Here is a 17,278-nt window from a genome sequence, read left to right as displayed (position 1 = left end):
TCTTCCCGAGATAAATCATGGTTTTCACATTATGGTAAGCATAGATTAAATTAGAATTTTTTTTGCATTTTTTATGACAATTATAGTAATTCTTTTGATTTAAAAGTTATGATAAAAACAAAATCATAAAAAAAACTAGAAAAGAAATGCCTAGATTTTCCAAATTTCAGGAAGAGAAACGCCTAGAATTTTTGTTTTTCTTGGAATTTGAAAATTTCCAAACATTTTCTCCTCGGATTTTAGAAAAAACCAGGTGTTTGGTTTGCACCCAAAAATTACAAAAAAAAAATGAAAAAACAAGACTTAAACTCTGATGATTACCTTACCCTTGGTCAGTGGTCGTTTGTTGGAAGAAAAACGTTTCTGGTAGATCAAGTTAAGTTGGGGAAGAAAAACATGAAATATACGTAGGTGAGTATAGTTTCAAATTCAATTTTTTTCCGTTCTTTTTAGAGATGTGGCATGACTTTTTGTTAATGGATCGTTACCTTCCAATGAAACAACAGGAGCACAGTGTCCACAGGCCACAGCACAGGCACATTGTAAGCAAAACAACTTTCCCCACTCTTCCTTCCTCAAAGTCTGAAACCATACTCTTACCAATTTCAATGGCGCTATCATTTCACTTCTTCCATCACCCTAAACTCTCCTCCATTACAACACCTCCCAAAAACTCACTTTCTCTCTCCTCCATAACCCCATCTTCCATTAAAATGCCCACTTTCTCTCTCCTCCGAAATCACCATCTTCTCAGAAATCGTCCCCCAATCAAACCCCACTTTTCACCTTCTTTCTCAAATACCCAGTTCAAATTTAGAGTCAATGCTTCTTCTAGTAAACCTGTACCTGTTTCTTCAAAAACTAGCAGTACAAAATCAATTGTTTTCTGGGCAATTGTTACCGCCATTTTAGCGGTTTCCAACAGGGTTTTTTACAAGCTTGCTCTTGTTCCTCTTCAGAATTACCCCTTTTTCTTGGCTCAATTCATCACTTTTGGGTAATTTCTTTTGCACCCCTTTATTATTTGCAGTCTTTTGGATTATGGGTGATCGCTAATTTTTTTAGACTTGATTAATTGTCATTTTTACTGATTTTTATGTTTTCAAAACTTTTGATGGGTTGATGAACTTCAATTTAATGATAGAATTAAGGCTTAATTTCTGGTTTTGGTGATTTTGGTTATATTATGTGTATGGTGTATAGAGAGGGGTGCCCTCTATAGAGAGTCACAAAGGTTACGATGTAGACGAGATTAAGGGGATTGCCCCACAACGTTAATCAATTAAGTTAGTTGACATCCATGCAACTTTGTTGTTATAAATGATTTATTGAGTGATTATGAATGTTGTTTCTTGTCTACAGTAGAATAAGAGGTTCTGAATTTCTTGTGATAATCATTGTGATCAGTGCTGTTGTAAGTAGTAAGGTATTACAAGAGGTTCTGAATTTCTTGTGATTATCATTGTGATCCGTGCTGTTGTAAGTAGTAAGGTATTACAAGAGGTTCTGAATTTCTGATTCATGCAACACAGGTATGTGGCTATTTACTTTGCTATATTGTTCATACGACACCGTGCAGGCATAGTGACTGATGAAATGCTAGCTATTCCGAAATCTCGTTTTGTGCTCATTGGTCTTCTTGAAGCACTTGGTCTTGCTGGTGGCATGGCATCTGCAGGTACAGCTGACTGATTGACTTTTTCACTAGATACTTGTAATGAATGGTAGTTTTCATGGGTTTGTATGAGAATTGGTTACAGATTTTCCTTAAATTCTAATATTATGTTCCATTTGAAACAACCTAGTTGCAATCAGGATAAAGCTACATCCTTTTACGGTTTTAATTCTATTGCTCTCTAATCTGCACTAGGTGGAAACCTCTTTAGAAGCATTTTGTGGCAATGGGATAGTAAATATTCAGTATATATAATATTTCACCTTATTCATCTTGTTCTTGTTTCTCAGTATGTTTATTGAAAACTGCAATCTAGAATGCGGGTCACTCCTTGTGTATTGTGTTCAAATAGTTAGATTAACTTATTAGAAAGCAAACATGTTCCACTCCCTCCCACTCTTTGCCCTCTGGTTCAGTCTGTAAATATGTGTACACAAGGCTAGATTAGCTTCCTTAGTCACCATTTTTCTTATACCAGTACCATTTTTTTTGCAGCCATGATTCCTGGCCCAGTGATACCAATTTTGCATCAGGTAAATTGAGTAAGTTGCAAGTGAAATAGATGTTCGGTTTCATGATTGTACTACTATAATTTTCTGGTTATGGCTTTTTTCTCGTAGTGATTATTATTCCTTTATGACCCAACAAGCTTTGCAAACTGCTGCCATCAATAAATTTATACCAAATGCATTGACTTTATTAATTATCGTGACATCAGATAAAAGTAGTTAGCATGCTTCTGTGAGCTGTTATTAATGGAAGTCATGTTTACTAACCCTAAAGAGGCAATAAAAGTATTGTATTTATGGTAACTGCCTACTTATCTCTACTCATACTGTATGGAACCATACAGCTTTCTCCCAGCTGACAGTATGGATCTGTATTTTGGGCTTAGCAGAGGTTGTGCCTTAAAATCTGTGAGCTTTAAACTACTGGCTACTTCTCCCTTTGGTTCTGTTCTGATCTTCTTTTGTATTGCAATGTCTATGGACTGATATCTGAACAATTATCTTTTTTGCTAAGAGCTAGGTTATATGTATATCTGGTGTGATACTGATCTGAAACAGAGTTTTTTAATATCTAATGCAAATTTTACCTGTTATACACTTATAACTGTTGAAAGTGTGCTAAGCAACAGAAGATCTTAAAATCAGCTGAATCTGATCTCTGATATTACCTCATGTTGTGCCCTATTACAGACTTTTCTGGTTTGGCAACTGTGTCTCTCTTATATCATCTTGGACAGGCGTTATTCATTTATGCAAATAGTTGGCTGCTTACTTGTGGCTGCTGGTGTCGTCGTTGCAGTTTCTAGGCATGTTCAAGCTCTCAACTATATTTCCAGATCATGAACTAATTAATTTTGACGCACCACTATTGTTTTTATAAGCTATCTTTTAGGTCCTTGACTTTTTTCACTTCTCATACAGCACTCCTGAAGGTTTATGCACACACACAACTTCCATTATTCCATAGGTAATTGACTGTAGTAAATTTGTAAGTCCTGCCTTTTGTGTGCCAGTAACTCTTGACTATAGAGAGGCAACTTGCCAGTAAAAGAGATATTTTTTATTCTATAATGCTAGCATTTGAGAAATATGTTTGGTCTGGAAGGACAGCCAATTTTTTTTTTTCTTTTCTTCGACTCCTTTCTTTTTTTATTGAAGATGGAAGTGGGGGGCATTGGAATCATGGAAGTTGTGAATCAGTTCTCTTATGCTTGATTATACTGATGTCAATTTTTTGTGTTCAGGTATCCTAAATGACCATTTGCAGTCACTTATCCCTGTATTTACTGTAGTTTTCTTGTTTTTTCTTGGGCTGCAGTGGGTCTGATGGCCACCAAGTCCTTTCTGGAATTGCATTTGCGTGGCCAGCTCTCATGATTGCTTCAGGTGCTTTCCATGCTGCTGCATCTATCTTGAAGGTCATATTTTCTTTTTTCATTTTGTTATTTTCTACAGCTTGTGATACGTCCATACGTGTGACAATAATAGTTCTTGAAACTAAAAACATAATTTTTATGAACAGGAATTTATATTTGTTGATGCTGCAACGCGTCTCAAGGTATTATTGGTCATTATGATTTCATACACTCTTCGTGCCCTGCATTATTCTTCAGATAATGAAGACTTCTGAATTTTCCTTTATAATTTAATATTCTTTTACTCATGGTTTATAAACCTTAAGATTTTCTGATCATGCAGGAGAAGTCTCTTGACATATTTGTTGTCAACTCCTTTGGATCTGGCTGTCAGGTAATTCTGTCAGTCTCACACATGGTTAAATTATAGGACAATTTTACATTCCTTAATGCCTTAAACATTCTGTTTTAAAAAATTAGAAATTGACAATTTCATTTTATTTTTGGGTATTCTAGGCTCTTTTTGTTCTTGTTTTGCTCCCATTGTTATCAAATTTGAAAGGTATACCATTTGATCAACTGCCTCAGTATCTAAAAAGTGGAGCCGGTTGCTTTTTGAACATTGGAGCCAATAACACAGGCAAGTTCTCTTGACTGAGTAGAATATCAATCCTGTCCTTCGAGCATCGATCTGATTTGGAGGTTATCAAACTAATTACTGTGTAAAAATGGGTTCTGGTAGTCAACATTAGTTAAGAAGGAAAGAAACAATGGAATTGGTTGATAAAAAAAAATTTTAAAAAAAAAGATGTGATGTTGTGGCCAACAGATATCTAGAAGTAATTCTTCCTTGTTCATCTAGATTCTTGACTTAGTCCGTAGACACTTTATAGAGGCTGTAATGTGATATTCCTTGTGTGCATCCACATAAAGGAAGCAAGGAATTTACTTTATTTACTTTTTTAAAATAAAAATTTTGCAAACTCCAACCATTGGATGATGGGGAAAGGGGAAGTTAAGGCAATTGGACTTAGAGGAACACCCACTTTGGGGGTAAAGCAACTGGGCTGTGAGCAAACTGCTCTAACCCCGATTCATGAAAGAGACGAATAAATGGCCTGATAAAAGTATTCAAGGATTCAACCACTAATCTTATATTTATATTCCATTTTTCAAGTTGGTGTACTTATCCGTTGTAGAATAATCTCTATTTTATGACTGACTGATCTTGTAATTTCATTTTGAGCTCACAATCAACAAATGCTTACATTCTTATTTCTTTTTTGATTAATGAGAGATTGAGAGGATTTCTGTCAAGGCACAAATGCCAGCACAATTTTTGTAATAGGAGGGGGGGGGGGGGTGTAAGGGGGGTCGAATTCAGAACCTAATATTGCCAATGCAGTGTTTTATTTATTTGAAATAATTTAGAATGCTATGGATATTTCTTTCAGGATGTGATGGAGCTCCACTGCTACCCCTTCTGTATGTGGTTAGCAACATAGCATTCAACATATCAGTCCTCAATCTACTAAAAATTTCAAGTGCCGTTGTGTCTTCACTTGTTACTATGGTATCAGGTTGTCTTTTCGCTCTCAAGTGCTTTATTTTCTCTACAAATTCGATTCTTTGATTTTATACTTCATACTTACACTAAAGAGATTTTCTTCTTAATTTGCAGTGCCAATTTCCATTTATATTCTTTCCCTACCATTGCCATATCTCCCTAAAAGTTCAAGCTTGGGCTCATACTTCGTCCTTGGAAGTGCAATTTTGATGTTAGGACTAGTTTGTTACAACTTACCTCAGTATTTTAGCAAAGCTCTTGACAAAAATGGGAAATCGTAACGAATTATGACTCTGCCATAGATTTTGAGCATTGTCTATTCGCCGGACACTCTTTTTTCTTCTACTGTGAAACATTGAATATATAATATCCTGATACATTTTTGTATATAGTCGGTATGAAATACTAGTAGTACTTTACTGCTGTTCAGTTTGATGAATATTTGTAAGTTGTAACAGATTTTTTTGGAAGGAATTAAAAATCTAAACCACAGCCCCACTAGGCCACTAGTTCAGGTCGATGGCGTTTTCGTGGCTGATATAAGTAAACATCATTTGGGAATTTGGTACTTCTAAATACTTGCATTAAGCAATTTTTTTTTTGGTGTTCTACCCGGTTTGCCCTTTGGGTTAATCCGGATTCGGAGATTAGTTGTAGGTGGTTAGGTTCCAGTCCCCTCCCAATTGTTATTACGGGGATCAAACATGGTGTATTAAGCAATTATTGATTAAGAATTCTCTCTACTTTGTAGTAATGTACTGTACTACATAAGGATTACGGAGTACCAATTATTAACTATACCTATGACTGTATGAGAGAAGCTCCAAGTCCAAACATTGTTATATAGACCCACGATTGATAATCAATTAACCATGTATGGGCGCAAAATTTAACCTACTTTTGCCACTTTGATACTCCGTATAAAATTATGTAACAACGATGTAAACAAAAGACCTTGATGGGTAAACCAAGTTTTTCCCCCTTCGAAAATATCATATGCAAACCGATCTAAATCCAAAGAATCTCATAATTCAATCAGATTAGTTTCTTTTTCACATTAAAAGAACAAATACTTTAAATTCGTCATATTAATTTTGGAAATGATCTAAAAGCAATTGATAATATAATCTAAATGCTCCATTACAATCGTCTTTTTAGGTAAGATTCCTGAATATTTTTTTCCTAATCAAGATCCATTCTAGCTAATCACTTAAAATTACCCAAATCAAAGTCCGTAATACTCGTACAATTGTACAGAATCACTGTAATAGCACCAAATCTTGTCCAAAACAAAAGTTAAAAATCCCCTTTTTTTTATTACAATAAAGTATTCCCTCCATTTTTTTTTTAAAGTGACACAGTTTGACCAGCACGTAGTTTTAGGAGATTTTATTGACTTTAATAAAATAAGATGTTAGTGGGGTGGGTTGGAAGAGTGAGAAATGATAAAGTAAAAGAATGTGAGAGGAAGTGGGGACCATGAAAGGAGTGAGAAATGATAAAGTAATAGATAGTAGGGTGAATATATATTATTAAAATGTAAGGAATTTCTAAAAGAGGAAGTGTGTCACTTAAAAAAAAACGGTCGTTTAAGGAAAGTGTGTCACTTAAAAAAAAACGGAGGGAGTACATAAAATAATAAAGGATCCTGTTAACGAACGTCGGGGCGTTTAAGAAAAGTGTGTCACTTAAAAAAAAACGGAGGGAGTACATAAAATAATAAAGGATCTTGTTAACAAACGTCGGGGCGTTGGATAAGCATTTAAAAATCATCTAAAGTGGTATTAATTTGGAAAAGTACGACAAAATCACGCGTTGATCGATGTAAATAATGTCAATTTTTAATTTAATCTCTTTTCTTTTAACTAGCTTATCCAATGCCTCATTAGCTTTTGCCAATAATGAATTATTGAGTATCATAATAATTTTTAAATTAAAAAAAAGTCAGCTTTAAAATTACGAAAGCGAAACCGCGTAAATTCCGTATATTAATACCACGCGTCTTCTCAAAATCGCAAACTCGTGCTTCTCTCTCACGCACCTCTTTCCCCTCATTTCACTCTCTCTCCTCACTTCACTTCCTATTTATACTCCCTTCACTTCTTCTACTTCTTTCTCATTTCCACTTTCTCTCTCCTCTCTCAAAAGCCTCAACAATGGCGGCCATTGACGAAGACAAGAGCAACTCCTCTTCCTCCCACTCTCTCTCCTCCGTCTACCTCTCCGACACCGCCGAGGTCAAGAAAGTCTTCGACAAATTCGACGTCAATGGCGACGGAAAAATCTCCGCCGACGAACTCATCGGCGTCATGAAGGCGCTTGGATCGGAAACCTCGCCGGAAGAAGTTAAACAAATGGTGGAGGAAATGGATTCCGATCGTGATGGATTCATCAATCTCGAGGAATTCGCCGATTTCTGCTCGAAGAAAGTTGAAGGAGATGAGTCTGGTTCGCAGGAACTTCATGATGCGTTTAAGATGTATGATCAAGATGGTGATGATTTGATCTCTGCTGCTGAGTTGCACCTCGTTCTGAGTCGACTCGGAGAAAGGTGTTCTGTTGAAGATTGTGAGAAGATGATTAAGTCTGTTGATTCTGATGGTGATGGTAATGTTAGCTTCGAGGAGTTTCGGAAGATGATGACGAAGAGCAAATCGGAAGCGAAGACGGTTTCGTCGTGAAATTAGGTTTTCTCTCTCAATTTCTGCTAACTGTTAGTACTTCAAAGTGTTATCGTAAATTTCTAATTTCATCTCAAGTTTTTAGTGATTTAATCACGAGTTTTTGCCGTTAAATTTGAAACAATTGTGTTTAATACTACTTTAATCTCAACTTTATATTGTTGATTTTTGTAATTATTTGTTGAAGTTCATAGTAGTAGATATTAATCTGTTGTCAAATCAATCGTATTATTCGAACAATAATTTTGTACTATTTGATTGGAGATTTTTCAAGATACTTGTCTTAATCAACAAGTGCATCAACTATCAAGCCAAAATATGAAATTTTAGGGGTCAACTTGCTTGCCTATACGTGTTATTGGTGGGAAAACATGCGGCTGTTTTAGAATTGTAGGTTTGGTCCAATTTGTGTAACAGATTCGTGCATTGCTTTCGAATCGTAATTATGAATAATAAGGCGACAAAGAACCTGTAAAATTGACTTGACCTGAACCCGAAGTATCTAAATTTAAACTCGGAAATAAAGTAGTTATAACCGACAAGGTGATAAGACCTTGTAAAATTGACTTGACTAGAACCCGAAATATCTAAATTTAATCTCAGAAATAAAAATTAATTCGTATGATATGATATTAATGAGCCGAGTCGAGCTACAGTATTAGCATGTTTACTTGTAGCAATTTGTTGGAGAAAGAAATCGAGTCACTGCCATTTTATAAAGATTAATGACTTGCGTTGATTTCACTTAACAAAAAATAGTAGTCGTAGTAAAATACGCTATTTATAGAGCTAATAAGACAAACAAAGCTAAAGCATACGAGTTATATGCACTCTCCTAAGGTCACGTGGTCACAGATCATGGATTATTAATTTAATAGTTAATCACTTACACGGTAACTAAATAATTGATCATAGATTATTAATTTATTTGTTAATCACTTACACAGTACTCCCTCCGTCCCTAAATTACATTCCTCTTTGGTAATTTACACGGGAATTAAGAAGGAAGGAGTAAGACAAATAACAATGATTACATAATGCTATGGGAAGTACAAATATAGAATAATTATTACTCATGACATGTCATCAATCCTTTGCAAAAAAAAAGGACCAATCACATGCTCCTAATTGAAAATTTTTAACCAATCATATTCATTGTAGTTTGGCACAAGGATTATGAGTGAGATTAGGTAAGGATGAGTGAGAAAGCATTAAATATAAAACAGAAAAAGAGAGTTGATTTATTAAAATAAACTTACCAAAGATAGAAAGGAGGAATGTAATTTTGGAATACCAAAAATAGAAAGGAGGAATGTAATTTAGGGACGGAGGGAGTAACTAAATAATTGAACAAATTTTAAGGTCTATTGACCCATGAATTTGTAGTCTTTATAATTTGTAGCGGAGAACACGCTTTTTATAATTGTGTTAGTAGTAATGAAAATGAATTTAGGGTAATTTGCAGACAAAGTATCATCTCATTGTCCATGATAATCAATCTTATTTCCAAATTTGAGTTTTCAAGGTAAATCTCCATTACCAACCAATAGGAGGTCCTCTCAAATGGTTAATGATTGTAAAGAAAAATATTACATAGATATTTGGGAGAAATAACATTATGATGAATATTGACTTAAAGATTTCTTTTACTTGTACAAATTTACATGAAAATCCATTCCTACCAATCAAATACTTTACTACTGTGTATCAAGAATTGAGAACAGTTTTTTTTAAGGTAGATTTGGTAAAAAGATGACAAATAATTGTGTTGGTCATTTGCCATTAGCCAGTGCAAATGGTAGCTCATCATGTAAATTCCAATTTTTACAGTTTTAGGGAAAGTTATCAACAGAATTCTACAGAATTTCAGATTCTTTCTAAAATTCTTGTTGGATCAAGCATCAATTATCAAATTTTTTGATACATGAATGATTAATTTAATACTATTTCACGTAAAAAGTTGAACTCGAGTTGAAATGTTACGAAAGTTTGTAATAGGGTACCAAAACATAACCAAGAGAGTATCTTAAATAACAAATTCAAAATCATACTTAAAAAAACTACAATCACGACTTCTAGTGCGAAGTAAACGAGTAAAGTTCAGTCTTCAGTTTCAACACTACACAGCACATGAATTAATACTCCGTATTAATTACTCTTGTTAGTTTTGTACCTGTACTACGTAGTTGTAAATTTTACAGTACTTGAGTAGAACTTCCATTTACTGAAAAGAAGATTTGTAAAGTACAAATTTTTTACCACATTACATATTGTATAGAACACTAACAGAAGCCTAAAATAACTTAACAACGCAAGGCCATATTGGCACAAAATAAACATAGAAGTGTCCAAAATTTTGCCTAGAGTCCTAGACTATATTATATGTTTCTCCACTGAACATACGCAGTTCCTAGCAGCTTCACCACCGATGAATGTTAAAGAACAATTTCAAAGCTTTCCTTCATTAGTGTAGCTTGCAAACTTTTCAAGCACAACAACTCAGCACTAACATTACTTTGACAACAGTAAACGACGTTCAGAAAGATTTCCCTGTCGTACCAGTCTACACCGTCCATGATTAGAAGTCAACTTGTCAATACTTCCTCTGCAAAGAATGGTAAATTGTTACTGTAAAGAAAAGTATATGAGTTTATCAAGATACCACCAAAGAAAAGCAACCAATATAACCAGAGCAAGTAATATAGAAGCATACTAGAACCACTCCAACTTTTAATAATATGTTGCCAAGTGTCCTAAGTTTCGCCTTTAGTAGTATGTAACAGATAATTATTTTAAATACATCAACACTTTAACTATTGATAATCTCTAAAATGCCAAGATTGTTCACTCCATGTCTGTAAGCTTTAATTTACATTCACCAGCACGACCATTGTGCAAAAGTTACCAACATGCATCAGTTCAAGAAACAACTAAATCTCAGCTCTCCTTCCCCTTACTTTTTCATACTCTAACACCTGCCCTTCCCCCCTCCCCCCCCCCCCCCCCCCCCAAAAAAAAAAAAAAAAAGCACAACCTACACTGACTGTATTAGCTAATTTACTTTATAGCTAATACAATCAGTGAGGCTTTGTTGTTGTTGTTCCATTGTAATTACAAAGATATGAATGAAGACCAGGTTTGGGAGGAAAAAAACATCTAACCTCTATAGTTGACAGGGTCAATGAGCATATTTTAGTTTCAAAGGACAAAATATAATATGAAGTTGCAGACACACAGGTGGAGAGTCTAATTCTACAATACCGAGAAAGTTGTTTGAAAAGGAGGATGCAATCGCAATTTTTTGTGTGGACTTCCAGAAGAACCCAAAGATAACTTTCTCTATCAGAATCTAGATAGACAATTCAGAGTAAAAAAAAAAGGGTACACTTTCCATACAGAAAGATCTTTTAGCAAGTGTGGAAATGATAATATGCAAATGGAGTCTAACATATATTGCAACATGGGAGATATTCTTATGGAAAAGTTTGCATGACATTCTGACAATCAAAGTAAGGCCCTGCGCCTATGCACCTTAAAAAAAAATTAATTTCAATCTAGTAAAATAGTTTCACTTCCAGTTTAGTAAAAATAGGTTTAGTTCAATAAAAATAATTTCAATTCAATAAGAATAATTTAAGTAACTTTAAAGATAAATATAACAAAAAATCAGTAAAATTAATTTTAGTTCAATAAAAATAATTTAAGTTCAACATAAATAACTTCAATTTAGTTAAAATAATTTCAGTTTAGCAAGACTAAGGGGAAGAGAGCAGGGCCTTAGTCTGATGAGAAGGAGTGTTCAAATAGATGATACTTGCCTTATTTCTGAACAAGAAGAATAAACATCATCAGTTTTAACTTTGTCATACTACAAAGCAAGTCTATTATAAACAGCCATTTAGGTATAAGGCCGAATTTAAATGCTTCAATTGATCAATGAATCCTGGCAAAGTCATCAATGAATCCTAGCAAAGTGGAAAGTCAGTTGCTTGGACATAGTCTCACAAGATCCCATACTTTTGCAGTATTCTCTAGAATCACTTAATTCCATATCTACAGGTAGTTGTTTCTGCTTTCCGCTAATGTTTGTAGAATGCATTAGCAGAGAGCCAGAGAGGAAGAAAATCTAGTATTGATAGCTGCAATCCTGGTGTTTGCTGTGTTTTGCAAACTAGTAATTTCCACTATCAGATATTGATGGCTACTTGCAACTTACAATAATATCATTACAGCCTCAGGTATGAAGAGAGCACCATAAGTATCTTAAATATGAATATATCACATATATCAACAATTACGAAGAATGGGCCTCCAAAAAGAAGATAATATCTATGACTTTACGAGAGTTTGAAAAAAACAAGCAGATATTCTAAAAGCATTTTTAATGGCTAATCAATAACATAATACTAAAACAGACACCAAAAATAATACATGTCACTTTTTGGTGCTGTTTTTTCCCTCTAAAATTTTTTTTTTCCTATTTTTTTATTCACTTTCTAAAAATTTTATTCATTTCTTTATATAATTGTGATTCACTTCCTAAAAAGACTATTCACATATTTTTCATATTTTTATTGTATAAAATATTATTCTACATCTTATACTTTGTTTTTTGGTGTTCTACGTTTAGGGTGTATTCTATTCACTTGATTTTTACTGATCTAAACTTACCTGAACTTATTAGACCTTATAAAAACTTATTTTAGTTGTAATTTGTACTTAGGTAACCTTTATCAGAATTTATTAAACTTTATCTAAACTTATTACACCTGAAATAAATGAAAATAAGGTGAACAGAACAGACCCTAGTTTAACCCGGATTTGAGGCTCAATTCCGAGTATAAATCAAAATTCAAACCTTTTTAATTTCATTTATAAATATGAGGCTTATTTTTTGGTAGATTTTGAATTAAGTTCATTATAAAATTTTGTTAGACCCGTGGCACGGGACTTAATCTAGTTTCATATCAATTCCTACACAGGGAAACAGTTTTTGTTCAAATGTAAAGAAGTGCACTATCTTTTCTTTTTCTTTTTCTTTTTTTTTTCTCTTTTTTCTTTTCTTTTTTTATTCTTTTTTTTTTTTTTTTTTTTTTGAAAGAAATTGCCATTCTTTAAGAGGTAATATAAAAGGATGTCTTCCTGAAAATTGCTTTCTCAAGAAGTTGCATTTCGTGGGAAGTGCCCAAAATTGTTGGTTCACTAGAAGCAGTTCCACACCTAGTGAGTAATGTAAAGTATGGATATTGATTGATTTATCCATGAGGTTGTAACCCCTACTGTTCTGTTAAACAAACAACTTTGCAATTTTATGTTTTTAGTAGCTATATCTTCCCTTATCAACCAATATAGATATTATGTAAGGTGAAGCCGTGAAGGTATCAAGCACATAAAGGCCTAGCCACATTTCAGCTGCAATTAGAAGTGCTAAGAAATTTTTATGCATCAATAAAAGGAACTAAGCTAGATATATATTGTACTCATTAACTAATGCATACCTTCTGCTTTTTATGTTTTCTTCCCATGCTTCTAACACTACCAAAAACTGTTGTATTTTGCTCATCACCATCATCTCCAAATTCTAAGCCTTTAATTTCATCAAAGAAATCATCAGTCAAACCTTGTAACCTGCAAATCAAAGAAAACAAATTCAACAACAGGATTAACATCACAAACTATATGCTATGATATCATTGAAACGATAAATCAACATAAGTTTAAAATTTTAATAGAATAATAGATACCCATTGGATCTCATCAATTGTTTTGTTTTCTTTTTCTCTGCCTTTGTAATGGGAGCACGATTAAAAATCTCCTCTTCTTGCTCTTCACGTTTCTGCCACTTCTCTGCGAATTTAGAAAGTTCTCTACTTTCAGATCCAGCTCCAATTGAATCTTTCACCTGTGATTGATTAACAGAAAACAATAAGCATAAAAAGTACCCAATATACACCAACAAATCAAATCAAGTAATCAGTGGAAAAACTGACCTCTTCAGGTCTCCCCTCTAGATCATCCACCAAACTTCTAACATATTCACTTTGTCTAACTCTTCGTAGAGTGTTCTTCGTTTTTCTCTCAGCATCTCTCTCCTGCTTAGACTTCTTGTCTTCCATGGTAACAGGAGCAATTTTGGGAGGCCGGTAGATACCACCATGATCCTGAAAGTTCAGGTGCAAATTATCATTTCCTTCTATTTTCACAGAGTTAATATGTGTGTGCTATTTGCTGGTGGCATTGTGGTAAGCTGGCAATATTTACTTACATCAGTATCCATCTCTGGAATTTTACTGACAAGCATGTCTGGATTAGGACGACATTTTAACAAATCCTCAGACTTCTGAGTAGCACCTCCAACATCTTCAGTCACATCTGCTTTCACAGCATCGGTTGAGGCAGATGTTATTAGCCTGTCAATTCGATATCCACATTTTTTGTCTATAGGGCGTATCTGTGAAAAAATTCCAAAAAATCAAATCACAAATTGCTCCAAGGGCATCTCTTAATTCTCAAGACTGGAAGAAAATATATAGGCAGACATACCTTCTCCAGAAATAATCGTATCTCTACGAGACTTCGGACAACAGGATGCCCCTCTATTGACAATCCCTTTGCCTTGCGCAGAAGATAATAGACAAGTGACTGACAATAATTTACAAGCAGCAGATGCTTTGCCTCAAGATAGCTTACCCCATCTGCAGTAGGAAATTGTTTTGCCTTTACCTAATACATTGAAACCAGACATTAAAGACAAAAACCTTGACATCTTGTACGAAGATTGGGAAAAAGCATTTCAGGTAAATTTTGTACAACCAAAGAGAGCAAATAATGTCACCTCCTAAAAACCACATCTAATCCATAAGAATTAAAAACTAATGGCAAATGCTTTTTACACTTTTACTTCCAAACAGGCAAACACACAATACACGATTGGCAAAATTTGGCTACTATAGAAGAAAATTACACTTTTCTACAAGAAAATTGCAATGTGTTGAGCAATTCAAACAACTCAAAACAAATACTTGGTACTTAAACCAACTAAGAAATAAATTAAATTAGGCTATCTACCGCCTTCAACCCAGTTTGCATAGAATCGTGCACGATATAAAAAATAAATTATGCAAAAAGAACTCACCTTGGCTGTCAAAGCTTGAACTTTGCTAGTAACTACATCTAAACCTTCCTTCATCTCTTTCAATACACCAACCAATTGAGGCACTTCTCTAGCAAATTCAATCAAAAGGCATAAAATCGCATTATCACAATCCGAAATCACAGGTTATTTAACAACAATATGCAAATTTCATTATTTAGTTCTTATTTTAGATATTCATACAGATTAAAAATAAAGAATAATTCATGAAAATTCAAGTGGTTTGAAGTATATTGACTTACTTGCGTATTTTGCTGGGCTCAAGGAGAAAAACTCCATTTTCATGGTTATGTCCTACCATTGAAAAATTATATAAACAAAACCCTGCAACACATTAACACCCACTTAATTACCAAAAATCAAGTTAAATAGAAGAATTCTAGCAATGAAATTGTTCGTCATAATCTTCCAGTAATTATAATTAATAGCTAATTAATTCGACTTTAGAAGAACCCTAAATTGAGAGTACTGAGTTAAACTAACGAAAGTGTGGAAGTAAACCCTAGATTGTGAAATTGATATTGGATGAAAATATAAGCATTGTCTTACCTCAGAAGCTGCTTCAATGGAGGAGAGAAAGCTTACACAAGCCGCTTCAACGGATTTTCAAGAGAGATGAAAGGGGAGCACCGGCGAAAAAAGAAAAATAAACGTAAGAGCCCTAAGACTGTACACCTGGTTACGGGCCGGGTCGGGTTTGGGAAAGGGTTTTACGTGACTCGGGCTGCGTCGGGCCGGAACTAAAAGGCAGTTCTAATTGACTGAACTGAACTTATTGGAAGTGAACTGAATATTTTATGAGAGAGGGAAATTAAGAACTGAACTTATTGGAATTAAAGTGAACTGAAAATAATCTGAATAGAACAGACCCTAAGTTTGGGGGTCGATAATCTTGCGCCTGAAAACCTGAACCCATTAATTTGGGGCAAATACAACAGGTTTTTTGGGCCATTTTCGGATGGATAAAAATTATATAGAGTAACTACAAAGATTGAGTCAGTCTCAGGGCCTGTTCTGATTTACTGAACTGAGCTGAACTGAACTAATTGGAGCTGAACTGAACTGAATAGAGCTGAAATGAATTGTTTAGGAGAAAAGGAAATTAGGAACTGAACTGAACTGATCGAAACTGAACTGAACTGAATTGAAATTAAGCTGAAGAGAACATACCTTGAGTCTGGACTTAAACCCCAATTTTTTTGCCCATTCTGTGTAATTTTGGGTTGGGTCGGGTCGAACATAATTAACTCTAGATAAATACACTTTCTTACTCCGTATCAGTTTTAGTCTACTTTGTAAGAGACCAAAATGTTTAAATAAATTTTTTTTAAAAAAATATTGACTTAGCCAAATTTACGAATAGTTCATGTATATTCGCTTGTGTATGCAACTACAAAGCCATTGTATAGCTTGTTTTTCGACATGCATTGGAGCACATCCAAATAAAGTAGATAACATTGAGTATTTTTGGGTGCGGGCAAGCTAAACTTGGTTTAGTGAGAAAGATTGCACCTTCAAACCTTGAGGTTAAGGGTTCAATATTCACTGGAGGCACTTTGAGGGTGAGAATACCTTACCCTTCCCCCTTACTCTCAAAGTAAAGTGTCTAACCCGCAAATATCAGACCAAAAAAATTGTGAGGGTTGAGATTCGGCTAGGATCCTTCTCCTTACCATTTAAAAAAAAAAAAAAAAAAAAAGATCAACCAATAATACAGTAGGACAATAGTGATATTCTATATAATGGTATTCAGACTTGATTAGTGTTAAGAAGATTAAAACAATATCTTGATTGGCTAGATAAGACATGGTCATGATTTTAATTTTTGGTAATTACTGCAAAATCTTTATAGTTAGGGTCTGTTCTCATTGACTGAAATGAGCTGAACTGAACTTATTAGAGCTGAACTGAACTGAAATGAATATTTTATGAGAAAAAGAAATTAGGAACTGAACTGAACTTATTAGATCTAAATTGAAAGTAATCTGATGAGAACAAGGCCTTACTTTATAATTTTTATAGTCTATTACAATCTCTTTTGGTGTTCAATTTTTTTTTACACAACCATTAAGAGAAGAAAAAGGATTTTCAAAATTTTGGTTTTTAGAAGTTAAATGATACGGGTCACACAAATTATGATTATCTCCAAAATTTAAATGTTAATTGTATTTTGTAAACTGTAATAGACTTTTACCGCATGTTCACATTTACTGAACTGAAAATATTTTATGAAAGAAGAAAATTAGGAGCTGAACTGAACTGATTTGCTTGGAGCTGAATTGAATTGAACTGAAATTAAGCTGAAGTGAACAGGCCTTTAGATTGGAATGAAAAGTAT

General features: G+C 34.1%; 2 protein-coding genes and 1 pseudogene across 3 annotated transcripts; 2 read left to right on the top strand and 1 right to left on the bottom strand.

The window, feature by feature from the left end:
- Positions 1-310: 310 nt before the first annotated feature.
- On the top strand, positions 311-5,654 carry LOC145585420 (protein CLT2, chloroplastic-like). Of its 2 annotated transcripts, XM_081642120.1 has the most exons (11): positions 311-411; positions 507-997; positions 1,533-1,678; positions 2,171-2,208; positions 2,875-2,990; positions 3,503-3,602; positions 3,707-3,742; positions 3,883-3,933; positions 4,056-4,179; positions 4,994-5,119; positions 5,221-5,654. In XM_081642120.1, exons 2-11 carry the CDS (start codon positions 609-611, stop codon positions 5,385-5,387), a joined length of 1,293 nt encoding a protein of 430 aa, XP_081498246.1. In that variant the 5' UTR covers positions 311-411; positions 507-608; the 3' UTR covers positions 5,388-5,654. The 2 variants fall into 2 exon arrangements, with proteins under 2 accessions (XP_081498246.1, XP_081498245.1); XM_081642119.1 differs by lacking the exon at positions 311-411 and having other exon boundaries at positions 434-997.
- A 1,569-nt stretch (positions 5,655-7,223) lies between these two features.
- Positions 7,224-7,901, top strand: LOC145585419 (calcium-binding allergen Ole e 8 pseudogene; annotated as a pseudogene).
- A 2,157-nt stretch (positions 7,902-10,058) lies between these two features.
- On the bottom strand, positions 10,059-15,616 carry LOC145585418 (uncharacterized). Its single transcript, XM_081642118.1, has 9 exons — positions 15,490-15,616; positions 15,183-15,264; positions 14,923-15,010; positions 14,331-14,510; positions 14,053-14,238; positions 13,778-13,948; positions 13,532-13,689; positions 13,286-13,415; positions 10,059-10,392 (listed from the first exon to the last, which is right to left on the bottom strand). The coding sequence occupies exons 2-9, from the start codon at positions 15,239-15,241 to the stop codon at positions 10,381-10,383; spliced, it is 984 nt and encodes a 327-aa protein (XP_081498244.1). The 5' UTR covers positions 15,242-15,264; positions 15,490-15,616; the 3' UTR covers positions 10,059-10,380.
- Positions 15,617-17,278: the final 1,662 nt, after the last annotated feature.

This window comes from Chenopodium album, chromosome 16, assembly GCF_948465745.1.
Source record: "Chenopodium album chromosome 16, dcCheAlbu1.1, whole genome shotgun sequence".
Taxonomy (NCBI): domain Eukaryota; kingdom Viridiplantae; phylum Streptophyta; class Magnoliopsida; order Caryophyllales; family Amaranthaceae; genus Chenopodium; species Chenopodium album.
The sequence above is the reverse complement of the archived record's forward strand: the minus strand, read 5'-3'. Positions and strand labels throughout refer to the sequence as shown.